The sequence below is a fragment of the Rhea pennata genome, chromosome 6 (assembly GCF_028389875.1).
Source record: "Rhea pennata isolate bPtePen1 chromosome 6, bPtePen1.pri, whole genome shotgun sequence".
Lineage (NCBI taxonomy): Eukaryota > Metazoa > Chordata > Aves > Rheiformes > Rheidae > Rhea > Rhea pennata.
Genome location: NC_084668.1, coordinates 18,385,805 through 18,413,056, shown reverse-complemented (window position 1 = coordinate 18,413,056; position 27,252 = coordinate 18,385,805). Strand labels below are relative to the sequence as shown.

At 39.4% G+C, this 27,252-nt stretch overlaps 2 protein-coding genes and 1 long non-coding RNA gene across 4 annotated transcripts in view; 2 read left to right on the top strand and 1 right to left on the bottom strand.

Moving 5' to 3' along the window:
* LY75 (lymphocyte antigen 75) overlaps positions 1–5,802 on the top strand; it is a 47,356-nt gene extending 41,554 nt beyond the window's left edge. For both annotated transcript variants that reach the window (XM_062578574.1, XM_062578575.1), the window contains 3 exons: positions 987–1,109; positions 1,534–1,701; positions 2,987–5,802. In XM_062578574.1, the coding sequence (XP_062434558.1) occupies positions 987–1,109; positions 1,534–1,701; positions 2,987–3,165 (470 nt within the window). In that variant the 3' untranslated portion in view covers positions 3,166–5,802. The remainder of the gene's footprint in view (positions 1–986; positions 1,110–1,533; positions 1,702–2,986) is intronic.
* Positions 5,803–10,761: 4,959 nt separating this feature from the next.
* LOC134141967 (uncharacterized) overlaps positions 10,762–27,252 on the top strand; it is a 31,092-nt gene continuing 14,601 nt past the window's right edge. Inside the window, exon 1 of the long non-coding RNA XR_009958759.1 lies at positions 10,762–10,844. This is a non-coding gene — a long non-coding RNA (uncharacterized LOC134141967). The remainder of the gene's footprint in view (positions 10,845–27,252) is intronic.
* LOC134141966 (unconventional myosin-X-like) overlaps positions 13,564–27,252 on the bottom strand; it is a 93,281-nt gene continuing 79,592 nt past the window's right edge. The window contains 7 exon segments of the mRNA XM_062578607.1: positions 13,564–15,829; positions 17,135–17,326; positions 17,997–18,446; positions 20,069–20,192; positions 21,943–22,079; positions 24,240–24,447; positions 25,560–25,857. Coding sequence (XP_062434591.1) covers positions 15,716–15,829; positions 17,135–17,326; positions 17,997–18,446; positions 20,069–20,192; positions 21,943–22,079; positions 24,240–24,447; positions 25,560–25,857 — 1,523 coding nt within the window. The 3' untranslated portion in view covers positions 13,564–15,715.

Genomic DNA, 27,252 nt, shown 5'->3' with positions numbered 1-27,252 from the left:
TACAGTTTGGAGAGAACTATTTTATTTGTATACAAGTAACTTCGCTAAGTTAGTGCTGTGTATTCTTATGATACCCTTGCATTAGCTGCTTGCAGAGAGATCCCCATCAAAGGGTTTAAACCAAACAACCTTAATGATATCATATACTTTAATCATATCCATAAACTAAAAAACTTAATTTTCTGCTGTCTTGGATAAACTATGTGGGATTGCACTGTGAAAGGTAATGTTAAGCAGCATCATGTACTACATCTTTTGTCACTTTCTTAGCTTAGAAACTAGGCTTTGTTCATAGAATTATCTTATTATGTAAAGCTGAACTTACTATGTAGGATGTATTAAAGGAAAGGCACAAATAGCCTCAATTCTGGGTGCAGCTTCTGTTCACAGCCCTATCTGCCCTGGTAGTCAAAGGAGAGAATAATCTTTCTCTAAATTAAGTTTCTGGTTTATATTTGCATATACTTGAAGAGTGGGTAATACCCAAATCTGTTTCCAGTATATCCTTCAAAATACCCCTCTTGCCCTTTAATTGCTACAGCACTTTTATATAAAAACCTGAGATGGCATGAGGGATCAACAAAGAAAATAATTTTGATTCAGCAAAATGTTGAGTGTTTCTTGGAAATACTGAACATTTTTTGTATTTAGGATTAAACAGCATTTTTAGAGAGGGTTTAACACTTGGCCAAGACTAATCATTCTACGTTAGGGAAGATAGCAGCAGATATTTCACTACAACTACTCTACAGTTGCGTTAGGTTTATCATCATTTTATTTTGTATTTCCCGCTTGAGGAACCAAGCAAAAAGTTAATAATCATCTGACACTGTCTTGTATAACATTGACACTGCATTCTTGGGAAAGCAGATCTTTTCCCCTGTGTTACATCGCACTTGTACAGTTCTAAGAAAACATAGTTAATGTGCAAACACAATGAAGAATCTTTGAAGTTAAAATGTTAACCCTTTTCCTTTTCCCCTCAGATCCTTCAGCAACCCTTCTGACTATAGCAAGTGCTGAGGAGAACGCGTTTGTCAGAAAGCACATAAGGGCAAATGATCTCATCACCAGGAAAGTATGGCTTGGCCTGGCTCAGAGCTCCAGGGGTAAGTAGCAGCAATCAAGTATGAGCATGAATGTTTTGCATGGTAAATGAAAAGGCATAAAACCTCAAATAAGAATACAGTTTTGCAGTGTTATTAGCCTAGCCCTTTGGACTAGGTTAAGTCTTTCCTGCTTATATCAAGTGTGGCTATCGGGAATCACTGAAATTAATTTTCCCTGGCACTGTCGCTGATGCCAAATAGTTACACTGCAAATACTGTCATTTCTGTCTGTTTGCTAAGGGTCTGGAGAAGAAGTGTGGCTAAAAGGGATGTATTCATATTTATTGCCTTTAATAGATGGAACAGGTATTCTTAGCCCTGTTTCTTTTTAACAATATAAAGAAATCAATAGCTTGTGGATTACATTCTGTGTAGTAATACAGCCTGTTATGATGATTTAACTAAAGCAGATTTTTCTCAGCAGATCAGTCCTTGAACTGGCTCGATGGTTCATCAGTTAATTATGTCAACTGGGAAAACAAAACTGCAGAGGACAATGAGAAATGCAGTGTTATTCTGTCCACAACTGGCACATGGTCCAAAGTTGACTGCGGTCGTAGTCAAAGCAGAGTGGTTTGTAAAGCTCCCGTAGGTACGTCAGCATTGATTCTAGTTGCGGCTTAACTTTTGTAGTGACTGTATTGCAGGATTCCCCACCCTGGGGAAAGTCCACGTACAAATAATGGGAAGTACAGTTCAAAGAACCTATCAGGTACCTCTGCCTTAAGTGAGAAGCTTCTGTCACTGCTCCCCCGTTCAACTAGGACAGTTTAAAATAAAATAGTCTATTTCTTATCACTAGGAATTTGCCTCTCCTGCTTACCACTATCTTCTTCAAAGATAAGGGAGAGAATTGAAATTTCCACTTACGAGAGCATAGAGTAGTTGCTACAGTTTTCTGCCTCTTACCACATGAGAGTCTTTCACAGATGAATCCAGTTTTCTTCTGTGTCTGTACAGGTGGAAACAGAAAAATTTCTGTTCATGTGAGATGCTGAGTAAGTGGCACTGCAGATTGCATCTTCAGTGCTCTGGAGGCTGCTGAAAACAACCCCACAGCTCCAGACAGCACTCAGGCCTCACAATACTTCTTCATACTCTGTTCTGGCCAAGAGAGGAAGCAGCTACCTGAGCCTTAAACAAGTTCCCGAGAAGCAGTGGAATCTTTCTGATTTTGCATACATCACATACTTCACAGAAATAGAAATGCGGGAATAGACTTCTGTTCATGCTATTAAATAACCCTACAGAAAAGTTTTTCTTTTCCACTCAAGGAGACTTCAAGAGCGTTTTAGACCTCTGAAGTACACAACTTCAAAATGAAACACCTGTCTCTGAAACATTGAAACAGGCTTTTTTTTTTTTTTTTTTGGCAGCAATAATTTTAATACTTGCTTAGTTTCAAAGCAGAGTAAGTTTAAAGTTCACTCCTGACTTTTCAGAAAAAAGATATAATCATTTCACTTATACTGAGTACAATATCGTATTTCTTGCTTGAAGCAAGTAAAGCATTTACTAGTAGACTTATTTTGACTGACCTGACTTTGAAGTTAGCTGTGCTTTGAGCAGAAGGAGCAGATGACCTCTAGAGATCCCTTCCAACCTAAATATAATTAGGAAATTACCAACAGAATGGTAAAAATAAACTATTAGCTACTAATCTATATGGGAACTTAAACTGCACCTCATTAACTGCAAAGTTATTAATATGATGCAATTTTCCTTAACTTCAAATGACTCTAAAATAAATGCATACATTATTAGTTTATAGCTACATAAGTATTAACTCTGTGAAAAAAAATATTCTTAACAAAGCTCTACAGGATGTTAAAATTATCCACAACTGCTATAGGATAACTGGTTTTGTTTTATTGCAGGTTCTAATCATACTGGGGTGGCTGTAGCATTTGCTCTGTTAATTATTTTGGTCTTCATTTGCGGATTAGTCTGGTATCTCTATAAAAAGAAACGTCTTCACTGGCGTGGCTTCTCTTCAGTACGCTATCAAAGAGGGATGAATGACGATGAAACTGATGATGATGTTCCTTCTAGGTGATTTAGCATGAACTTCACTGTGTGAAGTCATAAAGAAAGAGGTACTTGATGTTTTATCATTTCTTTTTGAAAAAAAGATAAAAAGGTTATTAATGGGGGCTAAATTCCACTCTTTTATGCAAACGTGCAATTTTTATTCAAGCCCATGGTAATGACATGCATTTGGCCTTAAATGTTTAAAGTACAAGATTTTTGGAGTTCTGTAATATGTTTAATATAGGGTATTACTGTCTCTTTTTATAGGAAAGTATTTTTAGTGGAATAATAAATGCCAATAGTACTTCACGCAACATCACCCTAACAAATATATTTGAAATTGCTACATGAATTCTGTAACTTGGCACAGTTATACCATTTTGGTACAGTGTTAGCGTTCTGCTGCTAGCATTGGCCTGCTCTGCAGAAGCCAACACATAGATCACAAATAGGAGACATCACCACGGCGTAGCAGCTTTTGTAACAAGTGGTTGCCAGTTTTGATACAGCATGGGAGAAAACGTTTAACTGTCTGTTAAAGCCTAATTCCCGTTGAACTAGAATCTTCATGTTTATTGTTATGACTAATAGTGTAGGAAAAACATATCTTGGCTTTTTCCTCAGAGTTCATGGACAAATCATTAGTTATATTGGAAAGATCAGAATCTTAAAATATAAAACGCACATTTTTAGTACAGAGTTACAGGGAACACCCTTCACCAAAGCCACTCCATCTAGGAGTAAATGAAATAAATGTAGAACACTTGCATCTGAGGTTGTTGCAAGCTGGCACATCACCAGCCTTCTGCCAGAAGTTGTGAGTGGGGCTAGCACAGCTAGCATTAAGGGCTAACTACGAACACAAGCAGAACCCCTAGCCTTGTAAAAACCTAAAGCACAAATACTGTGTTTTATCCTACAAGATAACTGTTTTTTTTATGTAGATTGTTTGGTTTTTTCTCACAGCTTCCATCACAAAGTAAGTTTTACGAGAACCAATAGCAGGAAATTTTACTGTAAAAAATAATAATAAATAATAAAAAAAAAATCGAGACCCAAAGTATTAATTAAGACAAAGATTAGAACTGCATTTAGGGTAATGTTTAGAGAATGACCTACCAAGTTCTGCTTTTTTTTTTTCTTTTTTTCCCCCTCCCCATAACTCTTCTGAAATTAGACCTGAATGATTTTTTTTTCTACATTAAAACACAGAAAAAAAACTGCTCTGTCTCATGATCTGTTTTACTCTGTGACCAAAGACAGGAGCATTGCAGTGACAATGTTCCTTGCTCTGTAATGAGATCCTCATGACATTTTACCTACAGCAATATTCCTACTTATACTAGAATTAAAGGCATAATTGTATAGGTGAAATACTTGTCATCTGTTTCAGAAATAAGACAAAAATATGTCTAAGGAAGGAGTGAGAAAGAATGTATGGTAACTTAAGCTGTGTATGGAGAGGCTAAAAATACTTGAGTATTTTATGTAAAACTTAAACTTGATTTTTTCTTTTTTTAAACCTATTGTGTTACTGTGGCCTTGTGTACGCACTCCAAAGAAGCTATAAAGGGAAAAAGAGAAGTCAGAATTGTATATATTAATTACTGTAATGATTTGGTTAATTAATGTTTTGAAAAAGTCATTAGACTTTTTTTAATAATGCACAATATGTGAAACAGGTATGTTTACCTTTATGAAGGAATACATGTAAAAGACCAGATCCCTTCCCCATTTAATAATGTGATATGGTAACAGGAATACATTTGGTTTAACATACTGAAAGGAGTACTACTGATTTCTCTGAAGTGACATTGCAAGGTCATAATGTTCAACTGCCTTTTTTCCACCCTGCAGTTTACTTATGTTGATAGCACTTTTCTTTGCGCCTGTTTGCACTATTTTGATACGCAAATGTTTCTCAATTTTATTGAGAAATAGAGAACTTCTCATAGAAACCTATTAAAATAGCAGACTGGACAGGCACAGTAAAGGAAATATTGTGCGCTAGTTTGCTGATCAAAGAAATAAGCACTTGTTTATTTGGTACTTGGGCACAACTGAGAACACTTTCTTCCTTTCTTGGGGTAGCTTATATAAAAATTAACTCTTATACCTTGGAAATAAATGCAATGAAAATAAGCCCCAATCCCCTTTTAAACATCTCCTTGTATGAGAAGTGTTTGGAATGTAAAGCCTGGTTCCTATTATCTTCTGTTTTAGCTTATATCCGTAAGTGCTTTGCTGAATGTCTTCTAAGTTAAGGGACTAAGAAAAGATGTGTATTGTTTATTGTCCTTTTCTAATAATAGTAATAATTGGGAAGTATTTACAAGTAAGTTTATATGTTTTGAAATTTACTAGTTTTATAGATGCTTGTATTTGCACAAGAGTGTGAGTCTGAAATTGAAAATTGAAATTGACCTAATTATCCAGTGAATATCCTATGCATATGTACTTTTTATAAAATATTATTATGAATTATGTGAATAGTTTTCTAAGGCCCATTTCTCATGTCATCATACCCAGGTTGTCTAATCACTGGTAATTCTTATTTGGATAAGCACAACCGTCTTAACATAGTGAATGACCCGCTTTGAGTATATAGTGAAGTTACTTAGATGCATTGCTATTGAAAGAATAAAGTCAAGTAAAACACTAAGCTGCTTACATTGGTTTTATTTCTGTGGAAGTAGTTATCAGAACTGAGGTACAGCTCATTATCACTGGCCCAAAGCACGTGACGGAGGGGCTGTGTTCACAATTAGGTAGGTGCTACAATATGAAAAGTTTAAAGATCAAAGTCTTTTATGCATTTTCGAAAAAAAAAATGCCACATGAATAACATGTGAAAACACACTTTATCATGGGGCATAGTGTTATGCCTAACTTTTACCAGGTTTCTGCTAGCATTTACACAGACAGGGAACATGCCCCTGTGCCACTTCTCCCTAGCGCCCCCCCCTTTTTTTTTATACCTATATGAACTGCTTTGGAGCTGAAATTGTAAGGTTCTGCAGTGTCACTGCTTGTTAATTGCAGGAAATCCAAAGTTAGTCAAGTTATTTTCAATCTTATGATATTTGTAATTAAAGTATGAGCTGCATCTACTTTAAATTTAATCTTCCTCTTTTCATATTGTGTTAGCAAATTACCTTTTTCCTAGAAGAACTTAAGTCTTGGGCTGAATTCTGCACTTGGGAGATTACAGAATTGGAAAAGGGTGCATAGCAGAAAGGGAGTGCAACCCTGCTTCAGAAGAACAACACATTGTTTTCCATTTGTGAGTGAAGTAGACTTTAATACACCTGTAAGTCTCTAACATAGTACAGCAAACAGTTCTGGGGAAATCAGATTTGACAACTATTCCATTAGCTCATAGGATAAGCTGAGCTGTGACCCTGGCTGGAGCATAACTATCTAGGCCAGGGCTGCCCTTGTTTTGCACAGTAAGATACAAAAAAAAAAAAAAAAAAAAAAAAGAAAAGAAATGCACAGCTATGAATAAGGTCATCTGCTTCAAAAAAAGATTGGTCTAAAAATTGAAGACAAAAGATGAACAGGGAAACTGAAGCACAGTATTTTCCCCGGTCCCAGAAAAATGAGGTTAGGAAAAGATCCTGTGCTTCCCAAGTCCTAGAGTACAAGCTGTCTCCTGGATGGTGGCAGCTCAAAGCAGAATCTGTACAACTCTAGCTAAACGAAAGAAGGTTTCGCACTGTTATGACTCAGTGCATAAATTGCAGTATCATTGGCTTATCTGCTATTACTGCAAAACTCTTTACCATGGAAAGTCCCGTGGTAAGCAGGCGAAGAAGAGTGGAGTAATACACTCTTCTGTTTGTTCCTCTTCCAGAATTTCACCCAGAGTCTCTGAAGATTCCCTCATTAACCTTTCCATGACTACAGAAAGGGGATTTGATCCACAGCAGACACTGGACCATCCAGTATTTTTAGCTTACCCATATTTTTACTTCCTCTTTATAGATGTAGAAAACAATCCATCAATCACAAGCACTTGTGCGTAAGCACTATCTAAGCCCGATATATTTGTTGTATTTCTTAATTTCTTCTTTTTTAACCAAACATACCATCTGCTCATTGCCCTGGACGTATGTTATACATCTAAACATTTCTGAAAGAAGGAAATAAATTGCATGGCCTGACAGTGATTTTTTTTTTTTTTTTGGGGGGGGGGGTAAGTAAACAAAGACCAAACATTAGAATTTTCACTGCTGAAAGTCACTATTACAACTTGGATCCTTTACATGTCCATTATTGCTGTTCTCTATAGAGCACAGTGGGATATGTAAGACTGAAGTTTATGAAGCTAGTCAAATTCATTCTGCTGCCAAGAAGTACATAAAACTTTTACTGGCCAAACATGTTAAAAAGCACAGTTTTAAAGCAAGAACTATGAGCCATAATAAAGAACTATGTGTACAAAGAATGAGAGATTAAGTACTGGAGGGAAAAAAAAAGAATCACAGCTATAAAGGACTTCATCCATTCAGTTTTGAAGATTTTTTAAATGACAGTTTACAAAGCACTAGAAAAAGTACTTTTTATAGGTAGCAAATTAACTTGCAAGTGCTGCACAGCTTATAAAATGCCATTAGCTTGTTTTTAATTCCTCTACATTTCCACATTGAAAGTGCCTATACACCAGTAACTAACATTTTTAAACAGATTCAAGATAGGGATGGGGGGCTTTCCAGATGAGGTTTCATTGTTATTACATGGTAATGGAACAGACTGTAGGTCCTTCTGGATTTGTATTTGCAACCCAAAAGGAAATATAAAGCAACTATAAACAAAACACCAGTAGTTTGTTGGCTTTGCTCCTTTTTAGCATAGACTAATTTACTCCAAGGCATCTTTTAAGGAAAAGTGCAATTCCAGTAACACAAATAATTACTGCAAAATGTGCTTTCGTCATTATGGTCATCACTTATGTGTGCATTTGTGAGAGCAAAGTTAATTTCCTCCACACTCTATCTTAGGATACTCACATTAAAAGTTCTATTCCTGTTTTCTGTTTTTCTTTATGCTTCTCTTTTCAAGTGTCATGTGTCACAGTTCCCCTTTTACAGATTATGACACAGTACAGAGATTTATACAAAAAAAAGTTGCTGTTTGTACTCTAAAAACTAGCAGTTATATTTTTATTCATGTAATACTTAAAAATGGTTCCAGTATTTTCACAAATATGCATGAAAACATGCATGATTGAATGGCATCCTCATTAGTTACTTAACTGTTAGCTGTTTCTGTCATAGGAAGTTCTTTATTTTCATACTTATATTACATCTACTCAGAAGAGAGTCTGTTATCAAGCAAGAATGTGACTTGCACGTATGTGTAAATATGAGGGCACATTTATGCACGGTGTGGATCACAAGCTACTTAGAAGGGAAAAATGCTGGGTTTCTGAAGAAAGTTTCCATCTTTTATTAAGTCTCCTGTGGCCACCATTTTACTTTTTAACCTGTTTCGTCTCATACCAGTTTCACCCTTCTACCTCATGCATCCCTCTCCTCTGGCTCACTATGTCCTAATACTGTCCATCCTCCCTCCCTTTCTGCTAGCAGACACTTGTCTTTTTGCCCTACTTGGATACAACGTGGGTCTATTATTCTGCTGGTAATCTTCATATTCACATAACTCAACCTGCAGATATTCTCACTTAAGTACTTTAAAAAAAAAACAAACACACATTGTATTTTTATAGAGATATTAGGTATCTGTGGTGTGGGTTAATGTGTAAATATGAGCACTGATACAGACAGAAAGCATCATAGAGACATCTCAGACCTATCTGATGAATATTATTAGCGCAAGATTTAGAAGTAAGCCACCCAGTGAAGAGCACAACCATACAGAGACAAGAGCTGACCAAAAACACAGTAAGAGAGGGTGCTATCACTCCTCCCCCTCCTCCAGCCTAAACCTTCAATTCCAAAGCAGAGGGAAGCAGGACAAATAATGCACCAGACTTCATTAGCCAGGAAGGACCCAGGTGTTCCTCATTTCCAGGAAAGACATTCTGACTTCAACAGAAAAAGGCCAGTCCTTAATAAAACTACGGTCTTAACAGACCTTCTCACCCCTGAATTCCTTCTTCTGTGTGAGCATCTTAGTGAGGATTTCTGGCCCAAAAAGCAGTTACCTACTGCAAACAGCTCTCCTTGTCACAAAATAGCCCAAAGTAGAGACCATTCTGTATTAGTTCCCTTCATCTACAAGCAGTTAACTTACTTACAGGAATTCTTGAGCACTCACAAAGGTAAGAGAATGAGAATTTGCATTTAAGAACCAGTACCTTGCTTCCCCCTTCCTGCTGTAGACTGCTTCCACATCTCTCCTCAGACACCTTCCTTCCTCCTACGACAATATATTTATCTTACTACAAAGACTCAGCACCTTTATGTCATCAGTCTCACCTTGAAGGAGAAACCCCACTTCTGAGTGCTGCATGGGAGGAACCATGGGCCTTCCTCTGCTTCTCTAGTTGCTTGAAGAGTATTACCAACCAAGACATTATCTCAATACTCCTGAGAGGAGTAGTTTCAACAGAGCAGGACTCTTACTTTAAATACTCCTCTACTTACAGTCCTCTGGCTGGGTGACACACCAGTGATGAGGCACAAACAAGGAACAGCTGAGCAAGAACCAAGCCCTCGTCTCGTTTGCTTAGCCTTGCAGTATAGAATGAAGCAGAAGCCTTGCAGAATAGCAAGGGAATGAGATGATTTTTATATATAGATTGATTCTATGAAAGCCTACTCTTACACCTACATAAACCTTACCCAACACATAACCAGGTGAGTGACTGAACTGATAGATTGGTGTTTTGATTAAGACCAATATAGTGCTTGCAGTTGCTTTTTACAAGAGATGCAAGTTTTGTGTTCCTATTGCTGGCACTGCATTTTGGGGGGTTGGTGGGGGGGGGGTAAGGCCTGCAACATCACCCCGCAGCAGTCAGACCGCCGCAGGCTCGGCCCCTCGGCGTGCCAGCTGCGGGCTCCCGAAGGACAGCCTGAGGTAACAGGTCTCCGGCGCTCAAGGAGGCAGGAGCAGGGCGCCACCGGCCCCAGACGACGGGGAGAGACTGCGGTTTCCCCACAACACGGTTTGTGTCCCGAAATGGCGAGCGGGAAAGGCCCGGGGGCGCCTTTGCAGAAGTGTTCCCACAGGCCCGCCGGACAGTCCGCTGCCGCAGCGGCCAACATGGCGGCCGCACCCCGGCACGCAGGCGCGGCGCGGCCATTGGCTGAGGCGGGTTCGGCGGCGGCGCGTTGGGCGGGGGAGCCGCAGCCCCCCCCCACCCCGCCGGTCAGGCGCACGAGCCCGCCGCGGGCGGAGGAGCCGTTAACGGCGGCGCTGTGCGCTACCCGCAGCGCCCGGCCCCATAGCCTTTCTGTTCCCTCGTGCTGCCGGGAAGCAGTGTCTATAAAACGAAAGGGAAGAGAGAAAAACGACATTCTGCCAGTAGCACTTTTATTTTTTTTTTGGGGGGGGGGGGGGCGTTCCTTCCTATCTCGTGTCTCCAGTGATGGCTGATTTCGTTAAATGAGCAGCTGGACTCTTACGGGATCTTCTCAACATAGCCCCGGTATGCTAAAGCGGCACCTGATGGTGATGTGAACACAAACCAATACCGTCTAGGAGGACGTGGTAGGGCTTGCCTGTTGAGCCCAGGTAGGAAGGTGACATTATCCTTATGTATTGCAGTGTTACAGCTTTCAGGCCAGATGGTCTACCTTTCCTGTCGCACCTGTGTGATGACTGACCTGGTTTCACAGTCAGGGAATATATAGCTTTATAGCTGAAGCCCAAGGTGCAGTGTGACTTGCTGGCTGCAACATGAGGAGCTGCAGCTCCGTAGAGGTTGCTCAGTACAGCAGATGCTTACCAGTAAGCTGGAGACCACAATCTGCAAAATGCAAGGCTGTCTAAGGCATGGACAGCAGGTGGTAGCAGACATTTTGCAAGTCCTAGGAATCAGACAAAATAATGTAGTATTTGCTGTTGGTCGCTTCCAGACCCAAACATCAGTGCAGAGTTCAGATAAACTGTGAGATACCTCCCATTGAGAGTTAAGTAAGTCCAGCATGCAGCCATGCTTAAAGAGCAATGCTTAAAAGTTAGGTGGAGATAAATGAATTACTCAAGGTCAAGTTCTCAGTTCACAGTGGCATGGAGCAAATATCAAAAAGAGTACTTCCCATTGTAGCATTAAGAATTAATGTATGTCAGGTATATTTAGTAGCCCACAGAGTGTGGGCAAAAGTATTAACTTAAAAAAATATTGCAATCCACAGGTTGAGAAGCTTGTATTTTTGAGTGGAGGCTGGGATTCATGTGTGAGTGAGAGAGATTTGCTTAAATGACAAAGGAGAGTGTGCTATTTTGAGAGCAAGCCTCCGTGTAATAATAAAGCTTATTCCTTGCATAAGGAAAAAAGATGGGTGTTACAGAACAAGGTGTAACTAAATAACTGAAGGTTGTAGTCAAACTGCACTTTAAGAAGTAGATATAACTTACTAGAGGCTATGAGTTTTCTGTATAAACCTGTTTACTATTACTGTTTCTGTTTACTATTCTGTTGCAGACTCTAAATTATAACCTATACCAAAGCCTAACTAATTCCCATTGGTCTGAAAGTGTTTTGTATGAAAGAAAGGTTAAAACATACAAACTGAACTAACTATTAGAACAATACTAAGGTAGAGGCCAGAAGGAACTTAATTACTGTATGTAACACTTAAAATGTGATAAAGATGGTGTTAGAATGGACTGAAAAGTAGGAGAATAGAATAATCAGATACTGACTTTGGGCGGTTATTCACAGCAACCGGAGTCAAAAATGAATTAGTGCATCTTGTCATATTTATGCTCAAACTGCAATGATGCGTGTGTATAGTTATGATGGTGATGTATTAGATGAGGCAAGTAAAGTTTGAAATTAGCAGTTGTGTGCAAGAAGAGAGATCAGCTAGAGCTCTCCTGCCTTAATCAGTGGTGACACAGGTTAGCCTCTGTTTGCTACCAGGAAAAAAGGCCTGAGCTTCACTACCAGTTGCAGCCTAGCAGACGATGGGTGAGGGGAATACTCAATGGTAGACAGTGATGTCATTGATAGCTAATTCATCATAAGGCTTATATCCAAGAGAGAATTGTAAGCCAAGCAGCCTGCAGTTGGCATGAAGAAAAATAAACATTATTAGTGTAGGTTTTAATACTCCCTCTGCCATACAAACAAGGGGTAGCTGTCTGTGTGCAACTTAAAGCTTCCTAAGCAGAAAGGAAGGATAGATGCAGAGTCTTTGGAAAGACACAGGAATGTAACAGCTGAGAAAAGAAAAGCAATTGCTGGCATAAGCAGAAGCAGTTCCAGCTTCAAATAAAGAACTGGAAAAATTACACAGTTGATGAGAACAACTGTAAATCTGTGAGTAGTTTGAAATTAAATTGCATAGACCTCCAGGGTCCCACGGCTCTTAGGCTCTTGGTCTTGATTGACCAAGGTACAGGTGAGGGCATGTTAATGGAGATTATCTATCTATGCTTGGTTTCCATGCCTGTATATGGATTCAGGTAAGGGTGTCTTTTAGAAGATAACCTGTTTTTGTTGTAGGCTGTTCAGCTGCTCTTTACCCAGGTTTCTCTCTTTAGTGAAACATGCTTGTGGGGAGCACCATCCCTGAGACATAAAATTTTAATACAAGTGCTGTTATCAGTTTAACTGGAATAAGTTCTTCATGATTTTAGATTTTAGAGGTGCTGACTAGTAGGGCTGGAGCTGATCCTGCAGACTGAGACTTCAGAGGTGGTTAAATCCTTGCTCTGCTTTCCCACAGTAATCCTCTCAGACCCAGTCCCCCGATTGTGTAGGGGTATTTTCCCACTGACCAAAGGTGCAACTTTATTTGACAAATTTAGCTCAGTTGGTTAGAGCGTGGTGCTGCTAATGCCAAGGTTGCGGGTTCAATCCCTGTATGGGCTATGCTGAGGGATGATCTCCAGAGGTCCGTTCCAAGCTTACTGTTCCGTGATTCCAAACTTCTGGTGGGGCAGGTTTAGCTCAGCTGGTTAGAGCATGGTGCTGCTATGGCTAAGATCGTGGGTTCAATCCCTGTATGGGCTATGCTGAGGGCTGGACTAGATGACCTCCACAGGTCCCTTCCAACTTTACCATTCTATGAAATTCTCAAACTGAGAGTGAGTAGCAGAATGTGGAAACAGACATTCTCTGTTGTAGCTCTTTTCCACAGTTTGCCACAATGGCAAAATTTGATTCTCACAGGAAGGGCTGTTGTCTCTTCATGCTATTGATCTCTATATTAGGTACAACTTGAGTGTTAGATCTCTGAATAAACATCTGAACACTGGTACATAATGTCTGAGAGTGAATACAGCCTGTGCAATCCAATAATTTATTAAACTTTCATCTTGTAAAGCCAGTTACAAATTAAAAAAGACAGCAGAAGGAATTCTGTAATAGAAATGAGAAAAAATACAACAAACAGTACTGGGAGTTACATTCCCAAGTGGGTTCAAGCTGCCTGCAGCGACCCAAGAGCCAGAACACAGAAATAGTGCAGAGTTAGGGCAGGGATAATCAAGGCTATTCTTACACATAAAAGATCTAGTCAGTGTATGGACCAATACAAAGTGTTACTTTGCATGCTACCTCTGCAGTCCTATTCATTTTCACTTGTGACCTGGTGATCTTTTTACTTCAAGTGACAAAAATGGGATGTTTGTAAGATCCTTATTTAAGGCAAAACTGCAATCAAAAGCATGATGGAAATAGTGGATATCCTCTTAGGCTGGATTGCGTGACAAGTGGACAGAGACTTTGCATGTGCTGCAGTATAGTGGAAGTGAGAGAAAAGCACAGATTTGTGTATGCTGCTTTTTTTCCCCCTGTATCATCAACTCAAAAAAAACCAGTGTGAGTGCAATGGGAAGATAAATTTGAACTGGACCTATTGCTTATTGACTCCTAGTTTTTGTTTTGGTAGCTGGGCTAATAGGCCTTAGCTGCAACTTCTTCAAAAAGGGAAACATCTGACTTTAAACAAAGGTGCAACCAGGCCTACATTAGAGCTCCTCAGGTTAAGAAACTGAACGGACCTTTGCAAGGATCTCAAGACTAGAGAGGAGTCATAGAAGATGACTGTCTGGCTACAAGATTTTTGCTCACTAATTCTTTATGATGTGACTAATGATACTAAGTATTGTTTTAAATAATGGAACTAAGTTTCTGAAGCCAAGTGACTGAAGATGACTCATCTTTCATCTGTGAAGAAAAAAAATTACCTCTTCCTATTGCAACTAACTATAAAACCCTCCAAAAAGCAGTCATTTTGGCAATGGAATATTGCTTTTAAGTTTGCTGCTGATCAGAGACCTAGAGGAGACTGGGAGGGAATTCGGAGATTCAGTGATAAGAGCAGTTCCAATTAGTATTTGGTGGAGGATGAAGGGATTGGTGTCTCCAATCTGTAGTAGTACAGAGGAATAATTGCCTATAAAAGTTTATCTAGGCATCTATTCACTCAGTAGAACCCACTTAAATTAAAACTTACATTCAGGGATCCCAGACATCCTAAAACCACGTATAGAGAAAGAAGGAACTTAATGAAGGCTGCTCACTGTAAAAACATCTAGCCTGCATTTAAAGTTTGGAGTTTGTGCACAGCAGCTCTGCTTGAAATACAACTATGTCATTCTCACCTCCTTCGCTGTATAGGGAAAAGACAGTCATTAATTTTTATGCAACAGTTGCTGCTTGGCATGTACCTGGCACAGCATCTGATGATAAATTTTAGTGGTGCTAGTCCCCAAGATTTTCTTACATGTTGAATATTTAGTACTTGTATATAAAGCACCACTTTTTATAGTCAAGTACCGGGAAGGTAAAGAATCACCTCAGTTTTTTCTTTATTTGTTTTTTTTAATTCTCTCACATAGGGCCTGTTCTGTAACTTTTGACTGTTTGGCTTTGCTCATACAGAGGTGTTTTAAGACCAGATCAGATCATTACTATATCCTGAACAGAAAACCCCAGAGTGAAATATATTTTAGAGTTGCCTGCAAAATAAATAAAAACAAATATTCTCTTAGCATACCATACTGTGATGCTAAGATACCCTAGATGTTTGCAAGTTGGAAATTCATAACGAAGTTTAAGTCTGCCACCTCTAGTGCAGAAGTGATTCTTATGAATTGTTCTGCCAGTATGACAAATAATTGTGAAAGCAGCAGAAGAGGATAAGCAGGAGAAGGAAGATGCTTCTGACTTTGCTTCATTAACGTACACTGTTCATCAAATAAGCAAGGGAAAACAAGTTTTAGGCAGTTAATATTTAACAACAGTTGTTACTGCTTAATGTCTTGGGCAGAGGTGCAAATCCTATGGTATGGTAGATGCCATTTCAGTTTTTAAATACAGTAGTCAGTCAAGTGGAGTTTCAGAGAAACATCTTTGCTACACTTTTGCTGGCAAGTTGCAAATTCCAATCATGAAACAACTGCCTCTCTCACATAGCAGTTCATTCATATCATCTAGTCCAGATGCTAGCATGACTGTCCAGACTGGTGGCTGATTTGACACTGCAGCGTTTCTTCACAATCATGTTGATGTATGCTTTCATGATCTTTATTATCTCACCCACCTGGACAGAGAACACAACAACAGAGTAAACACACTAAAAAAGTATTTTCTGTTGAGATGCATAAGGAGTTTTACAGAAAAAAAGATTCTCCATATCCAAAGTAATGGCACAATAAATTTTGAATGTAATACTAAATGTGAACGTGACAGTAAGGAAGGCAAGAAAGAACTGGGTCATTATAGTACAGCTATACACAAACTGAACAGAGCAGTAAAGATCCTTAAAGTATATTTTAAGAAATAGGGACATTTTGAAAAACACTATTGACATTTCAATAAATATCTCCATGAAAATCTCAAATTAAGAGATTAACAGAGATCAGAATGTCTTAAAACAGGAACAAAGAGGAAGACAAAAAAATGCCCTCCTTAGTGTAAAATAAAGCAAAATCCAATTCCCTCCTTTACCCATCTCAAACAGGATGTATAAAAACTAGGAAAGATACAGAAAATGAAACCAAGGGTAGTAACAGCTTTGTTATGGCCTCTATACAAAGAAGCTTTAAAAAGAATGTGATTTTTGTCTGAAAAAAAAGGGGACAGAGGAATATGGCAGATTTCTGTAAAATCCTGGGTGACCTGGAAATGATGTACTGGGAATGACTGTTCCCATTCTTTCCCAACACAAGAGTGGGAAGACTTCGAATAAAATCTACCCAGTGGCAGACTAACAGAAGGAAGCAGTTTTATCCTCATATGTAGTTAAACAGCAAAATTCATTATCACATTTGCATCTGGTTTTGAAATGCTTATAGTTTTCTGTGGACTACTGTAACATGCTCTTTGTTTTGCACACTATGCACCAAAAGACCTAAATCACCAAGATGCATTCAGGACAGAGAATTAAAGCAATAGAGTTAAGACTGAGATTCTGTTGGAAGGGAACTGTTGTCTTAAGGCAGCATCTTTTTGCTTGACTAGTTTGTTTTCTGTTGTAGTAACTTAGAAGGTTCGTAGCTCAAGGGGAAGGCAAGTTTAATGCTATTAACCCCCCCCCTTTTTTTTTCTGAATTCATGAACTCCCTATTCATATACTGGAAGGGAGTGAAAAACAGCCCACTCATGAGCACTTAAATTTCTAATTCCACATTAATAAATAACATGCTTAGTGTACTAATTAAAGCTATGGTCTTAAAAAAAAAAATAAGTGCCCAGGGAGACTGTCATGGCCCTTTAAGTTTAACTTCCCTTCATCTTATTCTTTGGCTGTCCAGTGTGTTCAGTAAGCTCTCACATATAAACTTGTGTACTGCTCAAAATTAGAGCTTTACTGTAGTATCAGTACAACGACACATAGAACACATACCTGGGATGTTTCAAAGAACATTTCTCTCTCATCCACTGTAATTTTGAAGGTGTTAGGTTGTGGTGCTCCAAAGAAAACAATATGCTCATACTGGAAAGTTTCTAGAGGTTTAGGATCTCCTCGTTTGTAGACAGACACATTTTCTGTGCTTACTCCAAGCCAAAGATCATTTGGAAATCCACCCTCCTTGCACTGCAAAAACAGAGACATGAAATTTTGCATTAATGAAGTGGAGGATCAAGCCATCTTTGATTTAAGGAAAAGCCCATCATTTTTCGTTTCTGTAGGCCATTTCAGCTCTCCACCCCAATAGAAATAGAGATGTCTGTTGAAGGAATCTTGTAGACACTCCTACTGCAAAGATTTAGAAGTCACATGCCTTTATAACAAGAACTCTCATTTCATCTCCTCTGCTGGGAGAGATAAATACTAGGTGAATTATAGATAACTGTAATATCTAGCACTTCTCATGAGATCTAAAATTTCATGTTGTTTGCTTAGTTCACATTTGTTGTACTGCTGCAGAATGGAGCTGCAATTTTTGCCAGTAAGGACAACAGAGCATTTACTTTCATCAGCCACCACACTATGACATTTGTAAGCTCACAAGTTCTCCTAGTTTTACTATTTTTCTAATGAGGGAAGGAATTTGTTGTGTCCCTCCATTCACCAGGACACACGAGGTTGCTTGCTTAGTACTGTCTGCTCCACATCTCACTAGGTATGCAGTACTCTATGCTTACTCTCAGCTTACAAAGGCAAAATGCAGCCTGTTCCTGAAATCCCCTTCTGCTGTTGAGCAATAAAATACACTTAGTCTGTTCTTCTTGACAGTAGTTACATAAGTTTACACATCTCTCACCTCGACATCAAAGAGGGTTGACCCATAACCTGGCCACTCCTTTACAATGGACATATATTTCACCATGGCCTGATGCTGAGAGAGTCCCTGCAGCTTGGTCCATTTCTGTGCTATGCTTGCCCGAGCAGCTGAAAGCTCTTCCTTTACCCACATCTCCATCATCTGCTCCTCTTCTACCTTCTGCTTCTTTACAGAGCCTGTCTTGAAGCTCCGTTTTAATGTCCCTTCAAGGAAGCTGGTCCGTCTCCTCTCCAGAGTGTGACTGGTAGTGCCACTGCTCTTTGTTGAGTGCAGTATTTTGGATTTTAGTCTGTTAACTGGGTACACGCCATCAAGGGTCCAACTTATTTTAGAATAATCTCCATGAAGGTACTGCAGCCGTAGAGCTGCTAGGCGCTGCAGAGTGTCCTCTGGTGCAGGAAAATGACCATCTATGAGGCTTTCATGAGCCTATAGGTAAAGAGAAAATCCCCAGACCCATCAGAAATTAAAAATCGGCTTTATTCACACCTGAATCTCCACATACAAATTACTGGTATTTGCCCTAGTACAAAGCCAGTCTCAGCAGGGGACATAATTCAGTAGGTCAGAGCAGACATTATAATAAACAGGACAAAAGCAATGAGAATGAATGATAATATGAAAATTTTGCAATTGGCAGATTGGCCCCCAGCAGACTGAGGACACCTCTTTCTCCAGGGCAGGAAAGAGTTTTCTGAGGAGCCCTTGTCCTTAAAGTCTTACAAGAAGAACTTACTAGATGTGTAGCAGATAGGAAAAAGGAGAATTGAGGCAATTTCCTTTGTGCTATACCAGCTGCAGCTCCTATGTGGAGGTTATATACAATACCAGATAGAGTTAACTGCCATAAACTTAAGGCTCTTAATCTGAGTCTCTTCCACACCGGAGCCTCCCACTTCCTTCCCTTTAATCTAGGGTTTCAATCTTCTTGTTTCCCTTCACTTGTTCTTTTTTTCTGTGAAAGTTGTTTCTTTCTTTCTTTCTTTTTTCTTTTTCTTTTCTTTTTTTTTTAAACTACATCCATCACACACTTTTAAAAGAAGAAAGTGAAACTAACCTCTGGATGACACCTACTCTCTTATTGTTATTTCTGTTCCACCCCCCTCTACCAGTGAAAGCTGTCTAGACTGAAAGTCCAGTCAATAGGGAGTTTGGTACTACTGAGTTTTCATTGACTGCTGAGAGACCCAGTTTTTGACTGTTTCCTAGACATTGTATAGTTAAAATTACTTAATCTTCATTTCAATAAGGCCTTCTTGGGGAGCAATCTTCTGTGTGACATACAAGCCATCATTTTCATTTTCAACCAATTTCAGTCTTCATGACACTTCTTTTAACAGATATTAATTAATTTTCTGAGGCAAGATCAAATGGTTCATGAGAAGTAACCAAGATGAGTCGAATCACACAACTGAGGCTAAAGATGCTCTAATCAGTTTAGTTCTGGATCCCTAATTGCAGGGTTATTTCATATCAATGCAATCTCTGATCTAATCAGTATTATTTTGCTGCAGTGTATAGTGACTTAAAAAAACACTTTGTAGACAAACGTGGTCAACTACATTCTCTTCTCCTATAGTACTCTTCAGTGCTTCCCCATTAATCAGAAGACATTGCCTAAAAGATGATTTTTTTTTGGTCAAGTCCTGTAATATCCTAAAGATGTGCTCTTCTAAGCCGTTATGTTTATATCCAGATTTTCAAGTTATCTTTACACCTGTGTTCTGTGAATTTCTACTTTGCGAGATCTTCTAGAATCCAAATTTCTATATCTTTTTAAATGAAAGAGGAATTTTAAAAGGATTATTTTGGAGCTTTCAGTTTTTGAAAGCCTTAGTTCATTTTTCTTGCTTTTGTTCTAATACCCTCATTCCTTAGAAAACTTCTTAGTATCTCTGCCTACTAGATTCCAGGCAGCAATCCAAGACAATAAAATCTTCTATTCAAAGCCGCATTCTCAGTTCTAATACAAAGGTAAGCTACTTTTCTGTATACTTTTGTGTGCTTCATGCCACCTTGGAAACCAGATCATTCTCCCATGGCCAGCCTACCTGCTCAAACATGAAAGCAAACTCCACTCCATCTTTGGGAACATTCTCAACATCCAAGAAGCAATAAAGTTTAAAATATAGCTGCCATTGTCCTTCCTCCTCTTCCTCCTCAGAGCCAGCAAGTCTGTAAAACAGCAAAGAGAATGAGAGCTGAAGAAACCAGTAATCCTGGTACTAAGATGTCTACAGTTCAACTGCACAATATAAAGGTACCCCTGGAATTCTGAAAAGAGAATATTGAACTGCCTGATTTACCATGACAATCTCAGTACAGCAGACTTTTATGGTAACTGCTTTTTTCCCCCGCCTCAGCCATATGAAATTTTGGTTCAGAAGGACGCAAACTTCGGATGAGAAAAACTTAATCATACCTTTAGACCAAGGGTTTCAGATAAATGCAGGAGTTGGGGGGGCAGGACACAAAGCATTCTTCACTCTCAAAATACTGTTTCCATGTAATGTTATGACTGTGAAAAATGTCAGGTCTTTCCAGCATTTGGAACAATCTTATTTTTGTCTTCAGAACAGTTATAAAATAGATAGTGGCATTGCCAGCTTCCTCCACAAACTACTGCTGTGTTTGTATATCTGGCCACAAAATCACAGTCCACAATAGGAAATTCGAACTTTTATATTCCCACTTAGATTATTTCTCTGTCTTCTGATACAGCTCTTGTAATATAAATTGATAAGATCATTATCAGAGGTTATCAGGGGCTGAGTCACCTGAATCATTTATCCAAACAGATTAATTTTCACATGCAATGAGCAACAAGAAGATGCAACTAGTAGCTTTAAAGTAAGAGGCACTGAATCTTACATCCCTGAGACAGTCCTTAAGAAGGGCATACATTCACATGCAGTGCAAGTGCAGCCACTGTTTGCAACTCAGAAATGTCTAGACACATCAAAGCAATTTCTGATGGTTACAAGTGTATCATTCCAAAAATCTGACAAGTAGCAACCATATGCCTTAATGCTTTTATGCTCTTCCACTATCATGGTCAGGGAGCTTTACAGATAGTATTTGTCTATGTTGCCCATATTAACCCACTACATCCATCACAATGACAAAAGTTATTATGCAAGAAAACATTTCAGTTTGATGGTGCTCAATTTTATCAGCTGTCTGAGCTGCACATACCTCTTGGTGCTTCTAAATGCACAGTCATTATAGAATAACTCATTTGTCCTACCACTCCTGCCATGGCAAACGTGCCAGGAGGCAGTATTCTCCTTTCACAGAGAAAGAACGATCAAGACAGCAACGTGACTTAATTGGCCCTTCTCTGAGCTCTATTAGTAAACCATTACTTCTTGATAAACATACTATCAATACTACTGAACATACTACTAATTTTGTCCTAAGAATCCTAATAAGGAACACATCTATCACTGATCTGGACATGGGTAGCAGTGTTATAGACTTATAGGGGACAAGTAAGAGTATCATCGCTACAAAAATAAATAACAATTCTAAAAGTGCTATAGGTTAAGGCCTTGCAGCCCTTTAGTCAACCAAAGTATTCAGCTGTTATTTGCTAATCTGAAAACCAGATAATTGATTGTATAAGTAGTCCTTGTCTATTCCAGTAGTATGTAAAACAAATTAATGGTTTGAAATGGTATAAACTAAATCTTTTTTTCTTTCCACTGTGGCAGAGTAAGAGCATTAATGTATTAATTCCTGATTCTTAGCCGCGACGCACAGTGAGAAACAGCATTTGAACCTTACCAAAGGGAAAGTCTCACTAAAGCAAACTCTTCAATCACTTCAGCTGCTTTGGAAAAAACTACTTGACTGTACCTTCACATAACCCAGGGCTATGTCCAGCTAGGAATTACAGAAAGGATTCTATGAAACATGTTTTTACCTCTCAAACTTGGCCAAGATATCAGCCACAATAACCCGACTCTCAACAGCACGATCCACTTGCTGATTATGTTCAAAGAGAGCAAACATATTACGGCTGTCCTCCATTGCTAAACCTCGGATCAGCTTTTCAACGACCTGCAAAATCAGAGAGATGTGGAGAGAGAGATCACAGAGTGGGTATAACACACTTTCAGAAGTGAGCTTATTGGCCAAAAAAAGAAGAGAAACAAGTATTTTTTGTTTGTGAACTAGTGGAATCACTGCCTGTGCAGATGGATGAATGCTGGCACCAGCAGACAAGAACAGAATGGGGATACATCGCTGAGAGTAGGATGGGATGACAGAAGCGAATTTAGCTTGATACAGACCATAGGAGCAACTATTCCATAGCAAACCGTAGGTCTACTTAAGCCCTGGATTTCACTTTGACATTGATTAAATCTGATGCCCAGGAAAGAATATAGAGCAATACTTTGCCTGAACACTCTCCCAGCTTCCAGTAATTTGCAGTTTAGGCACTTTCTGAGACAGAAATGGTTTATCTGGTTTATCTACGGTTGTTAGAAACTCCATGTAAATTTCTTTTCCATAAACGTGACCAGATTCTCCTTGAACCGGTGTAAGCCATTAGGATATACAACATATTTTAAAGATATATATACCCCTGTATATCCTTCAGGATATACAACATACCCTTCACATCTCCTTCTGTGGAGCACAATCTATTATATATGCATATACATTTATACACACACAACATATAAAATATATATATGTATATATATGCATAACATATATATACACACATATGTACACATATACATATTTATATATATGACACAGCTGTTGTATCTTCTTGAGCAAAATCACCCTCTTGGTTCTTTTATATCTGCCACTTCCCACTAACTTTACTGAGTCCTTCTAATTCTCATTTTGAATGAGCCAACAAACTCCATACCTCTTCAAGATGCTCATGATTTCACAGACTTGCATCATATTTTTCCCTCATTTGTCTCTCCTTCAGAATAAAGAATCTCAGCTCTAATAGAACATTTCCTGTAAGGAAATCATTATGTATTTTTGCTCATTCTTGCTACCCTTCTCTGAATCCTTTCAACCTCCATTTTTCTTTAGGAGATGGATTAGAAATCTGTACAAGATGCAGGAATATCATGGATTTAGGTAGCATGATGATGTTCTTAGTTCCTTTAGTAACGTTTCCACTCTTTACAGCTATTTTGACCTCTGCAGAACCAAAGACATGCCTGCTGTAACACTAGGATCTTGAGTCTGACCTCCTAATCATAGAATCAGTAAGGTTGGAAGGGACCTCTGGAGATCATCTAGTCCAACCTCCCTGCTCAGCAGGGGCACCTAGAGCATGTTAGACAGGGTTGCATCCAGGCGGGCCTTGAAGATCTCCAGAGAAGGAGACTCCACAACCTCTCTGGGCAACCTGTGCCAGTGCTGTGTCACTCTCGCAGGGAAGAAATTCCCCCTCACGTTCAGGCGGAACTTCCTGCGGTTCGATTTCAGCCCACTGCCTCTTGTCCTGTCACATGGGACAACTGAAAAGAGTTTGTCCCCGTCCCCTTGACACCCTCCCTTCAGGTACTTGTACACATTGATAAGATCTCCCCTCAGTCTTCTCTTCCCCAGGCTGAAGAGGCCCAGCTCTCGCAGCTGTTCCTCATAGGGCAGGTGCTCCAGCCCTCTGATCATCCTCATAGCCCTATGCTGGACTCTCTGCAGTAGCTCCATGTCTCTCTTGTACTGGGGAGCCTAGAACTGGACACAGTACTCAAGATGAGGCTTCACCAGGGCTGAATAGAGGGGCAGGATCACCTGCCTTGACCTGCTGACAACACTCTTCCTAATGCACCCTAGGAGACCATTGGCTCAAGTTATTTTGATCAAGTTATTGGTAACATACCCCATCCAAAAGGATTTTAATATGAAGTGGAATTTCAACTTGCTGAGAATGCTTTGTTTAGCAAGTCTTCGGCTTTAGTGAAATTCCAGTGGGCACAACGCAGAAGTATAATAAACCAAGTTTAGATTTTGCAACACAGTTTTTAAGTGACAACCCTCAACTGAGGGTTATGCCTTGTATAGTTCTGAACCTGCATAATAAGCTGATCTTTCCCTATGGACTTTCCAGACATAGCAAAGAAAATAGTAACTGAAAAAAAAAATCCTGAAAAAATGTAGCTGAATGGGAAAAAACTCCCCTCAACATGACTGGTATCTAGACACAGGTGTCCTGGTATCTGGTTAATGCTACTAATATATTACCTCCCCAGCGCTTGTGTGAGAATTGATGGTGATTTTACAGGAGCCACCGCCATGACAGTACACTGTTGTGGTCATTTCTTCACGGGTAAGGAGAGCCTGTATTTCCTCCTGGGAGGGCACAAACTCCCTGGTCTTCGTTCTTTTCAGGGAATCACTGATGAATTGTGCATATCTGTCTATTTCTGAGCTTGGAAAGAGGTCTTTTACCCTAATAGTAAAGAGAAGCAAAGAAGTCATTACACAGTGAGCCAGAAACCAAGCAGATTACCATATAGCTTGGACTACTGTAGCCATTCAGGGAAGGCAGTGATATCAAGGAGAATCACAGGAAGAATGAGTCCACTTGTTTCCTAAATATAAACCATACAACCTGCCTTTACTAGTCACTCAAAATTTTGTCACATTGGTGGCATTTCTCAATAGCATATGAAATAAGCAGATCAAACTCTAAGGAGTTTACTCCCTGCAGAAGATAGCAGGATTCACTATCCCAGTTTACAGAATTGAGATGAAAAAGTAAGAACTCAAATGTATTTTTTTTCCATTTACTGTTGTTTGTTTTTTAACTAGCTGGGACTTGAGCCTCGTTTACAGTATTTTTCAGAATTGTGCAAGTAGAAAGTTGTTCCTTTACATGGTCTCTTTTTTCCAAGGCCAGGAATTTTAAATATAACATTACATGCAACTTCGGTGATAAAAACATAAAATGGTAACATAGAGTAATATTCATCATCTTTTAGAACCAGGCCTAGGATTCTGAAAGTTCAGCTATTTGGAGTATTTGCATGATTTTCACCTCGTTCTCTCCTAGTTTAGAAGCATTCAAATAGACCTTGTTGGCCTTTCTCACCACTCATCCATGGGGTGAAGCTGCAAGGCTCAGCCTCAATGCAAACTGTTTTGGCAAGTTGCATTAGATGCTGAACATAAATCGAGGAGGAAATATAAACAATTTAGTTAATGAAAACTGGAGGTTAAAGCAGAATATAGCATGTAAATTTCAAGCAATGTGTGCTTAGTTAAACAAATTAAAACATAGCAAATTGGATTTACAATATATCTAATGCTCCACAGTATGTATGCTTCGCTTGTGGTAGCTGCATGGTAGCACATACTTCAATCAGCGTGAACTACAATCCTCACCTTCCCTGCAGATTAAGAATGTTCATATGGACTTTAGTAAGCAGTAGATGATAGGCTGTAAATCCACTTTAACAAGATCTCTTCACCCAGGAAGAAGGCATGACAAATAATTACAGCAGGCAATAGGAGATAAGTACAGAGAAAGGAAAACAAGCTGCAAATGAAAAGGACTTTTACCTTCTAAGGTGGAACTTGAGGTAGCGAAGGATCCCTCTACTGGGCAGAAAAGTGCAGCTCATACATGACATCAGCTGCCAGTGGTGCAGATTCCCAGTACTGTTGGGATGTGGCATGTGATTAGTTTGTTTGATGAGCTGACAATAAACTTCATCGCGAAGGGGCTTTAAATCATGGCAGGTCTGCAGAATGCCTTGGATAATGGGTATGGGGTCAGATACTGTCTCAATCTCCTGAAGGGAGTTAAAGAGCTTCACTGCTTCATCCTGCAAGCTGCTGTAACCCTTCTCTTGTTGCACTGAGGAATGATCACAAACAGAGGTGACAAGAGGTGAGCATTTCCTCCATTTCCCTTTGACGCTGCAATAGCACTAGCGACTGTGCTACATTCTCTGACAGAAGGACAACGGCTTGTGAATTTGCCTCATCTCCTCTCCTGAACTTAAGTTTCTACTCAGAATTCATGAACACACGCCCTTTAAATGTGAAAATGCACTTTTAATTGGTATTTACCAACATCTATCTAGTCACCACTGCAAATCCATTTTGGATATACTGTACAAAAAAGCAGAGCAGTGATTTTAAAGGAAACTAGGAAAAAGGAAATTAAAGTCTAGTTCAGTTAGAGGAAAAAAACAAACAAACAAATCCCAAATACCAATCTATTTTTAGCCATTCTAGAGTTGTTGTTCATCTCTTATGAATAGTTAACGGGCAAAATTTAACATACTACAGAGAACACAAAGTTCTTGCCCGATCTTTCAGGCATCATTCCTTTATATTGACTACACCCTCTCTACCCTCCAAATAAATTCCACCTATGACTTTCTGAAAGTATGCTCAGAACATGACAAATTATTAGCAGCTTCCTCTGCCCAGCAGACCAAAGCAGAGCAACTCCAGTTCTGTTGCATCCTACATGCATGTCCTGGAGATCATAGAAACTATTATAGGCCTCTTGAAGGAGTGAGGCACTGGTCTTCATACTTTCCTGTTGCCTGCCTTTGCCACACATTTAGGGGAGACAAGAAGAAATGCCTTTCTGCAATTCTGATTTCCACAACTGCAAGCCACAACTACCACCTCCTTAAAGAAGCCAAATAATAATGCCTTCCCTCTGAGCAAGGCAGTCCCAGTAACTCTTAGCTTAAGCTCTCAGCTGACGAAAGAGAGCAGGGCTACAGCTACAAACAGATGCAGGCCAGGCCCTGATATTTGCATTCAGACATGTAAAGCCATAATTGCCTTTAAACTAACAGTTTACACCCATTTACCTGTGTCTGCAGATGAGCTGCCAAAAGCTGCCTTTTGGCACAGCTGTGCCTGTATTAGCTTTGACCACCAAGCCAACACAGAATTTTGGCAAATCTCTATAGCACAGACGCAGCTTTTATCTATAATTTAGAACTAAAATGCCTACACCAAAACTAGCCAAGTTCTTCAGGCACCTAAATGACTGCTTTTGAATTGCTCGTAAGTACATATCACCATACTGCTGCAGGCTACTGATGCGTGCATGCGTTATCATTTGCACATCTCTGGGGTTGTACGTCCCTATGCAGACATTGCTTTTTCAGTGACTATGCATTGATTGTACAAAACAAGTGAAAATGCTGCTTGTGATTCCACAGTGGGTTGGATATCTGGAAGGCACTTGCCTTTTTCAGCTGATACCCACTCAACCAGGCTATTT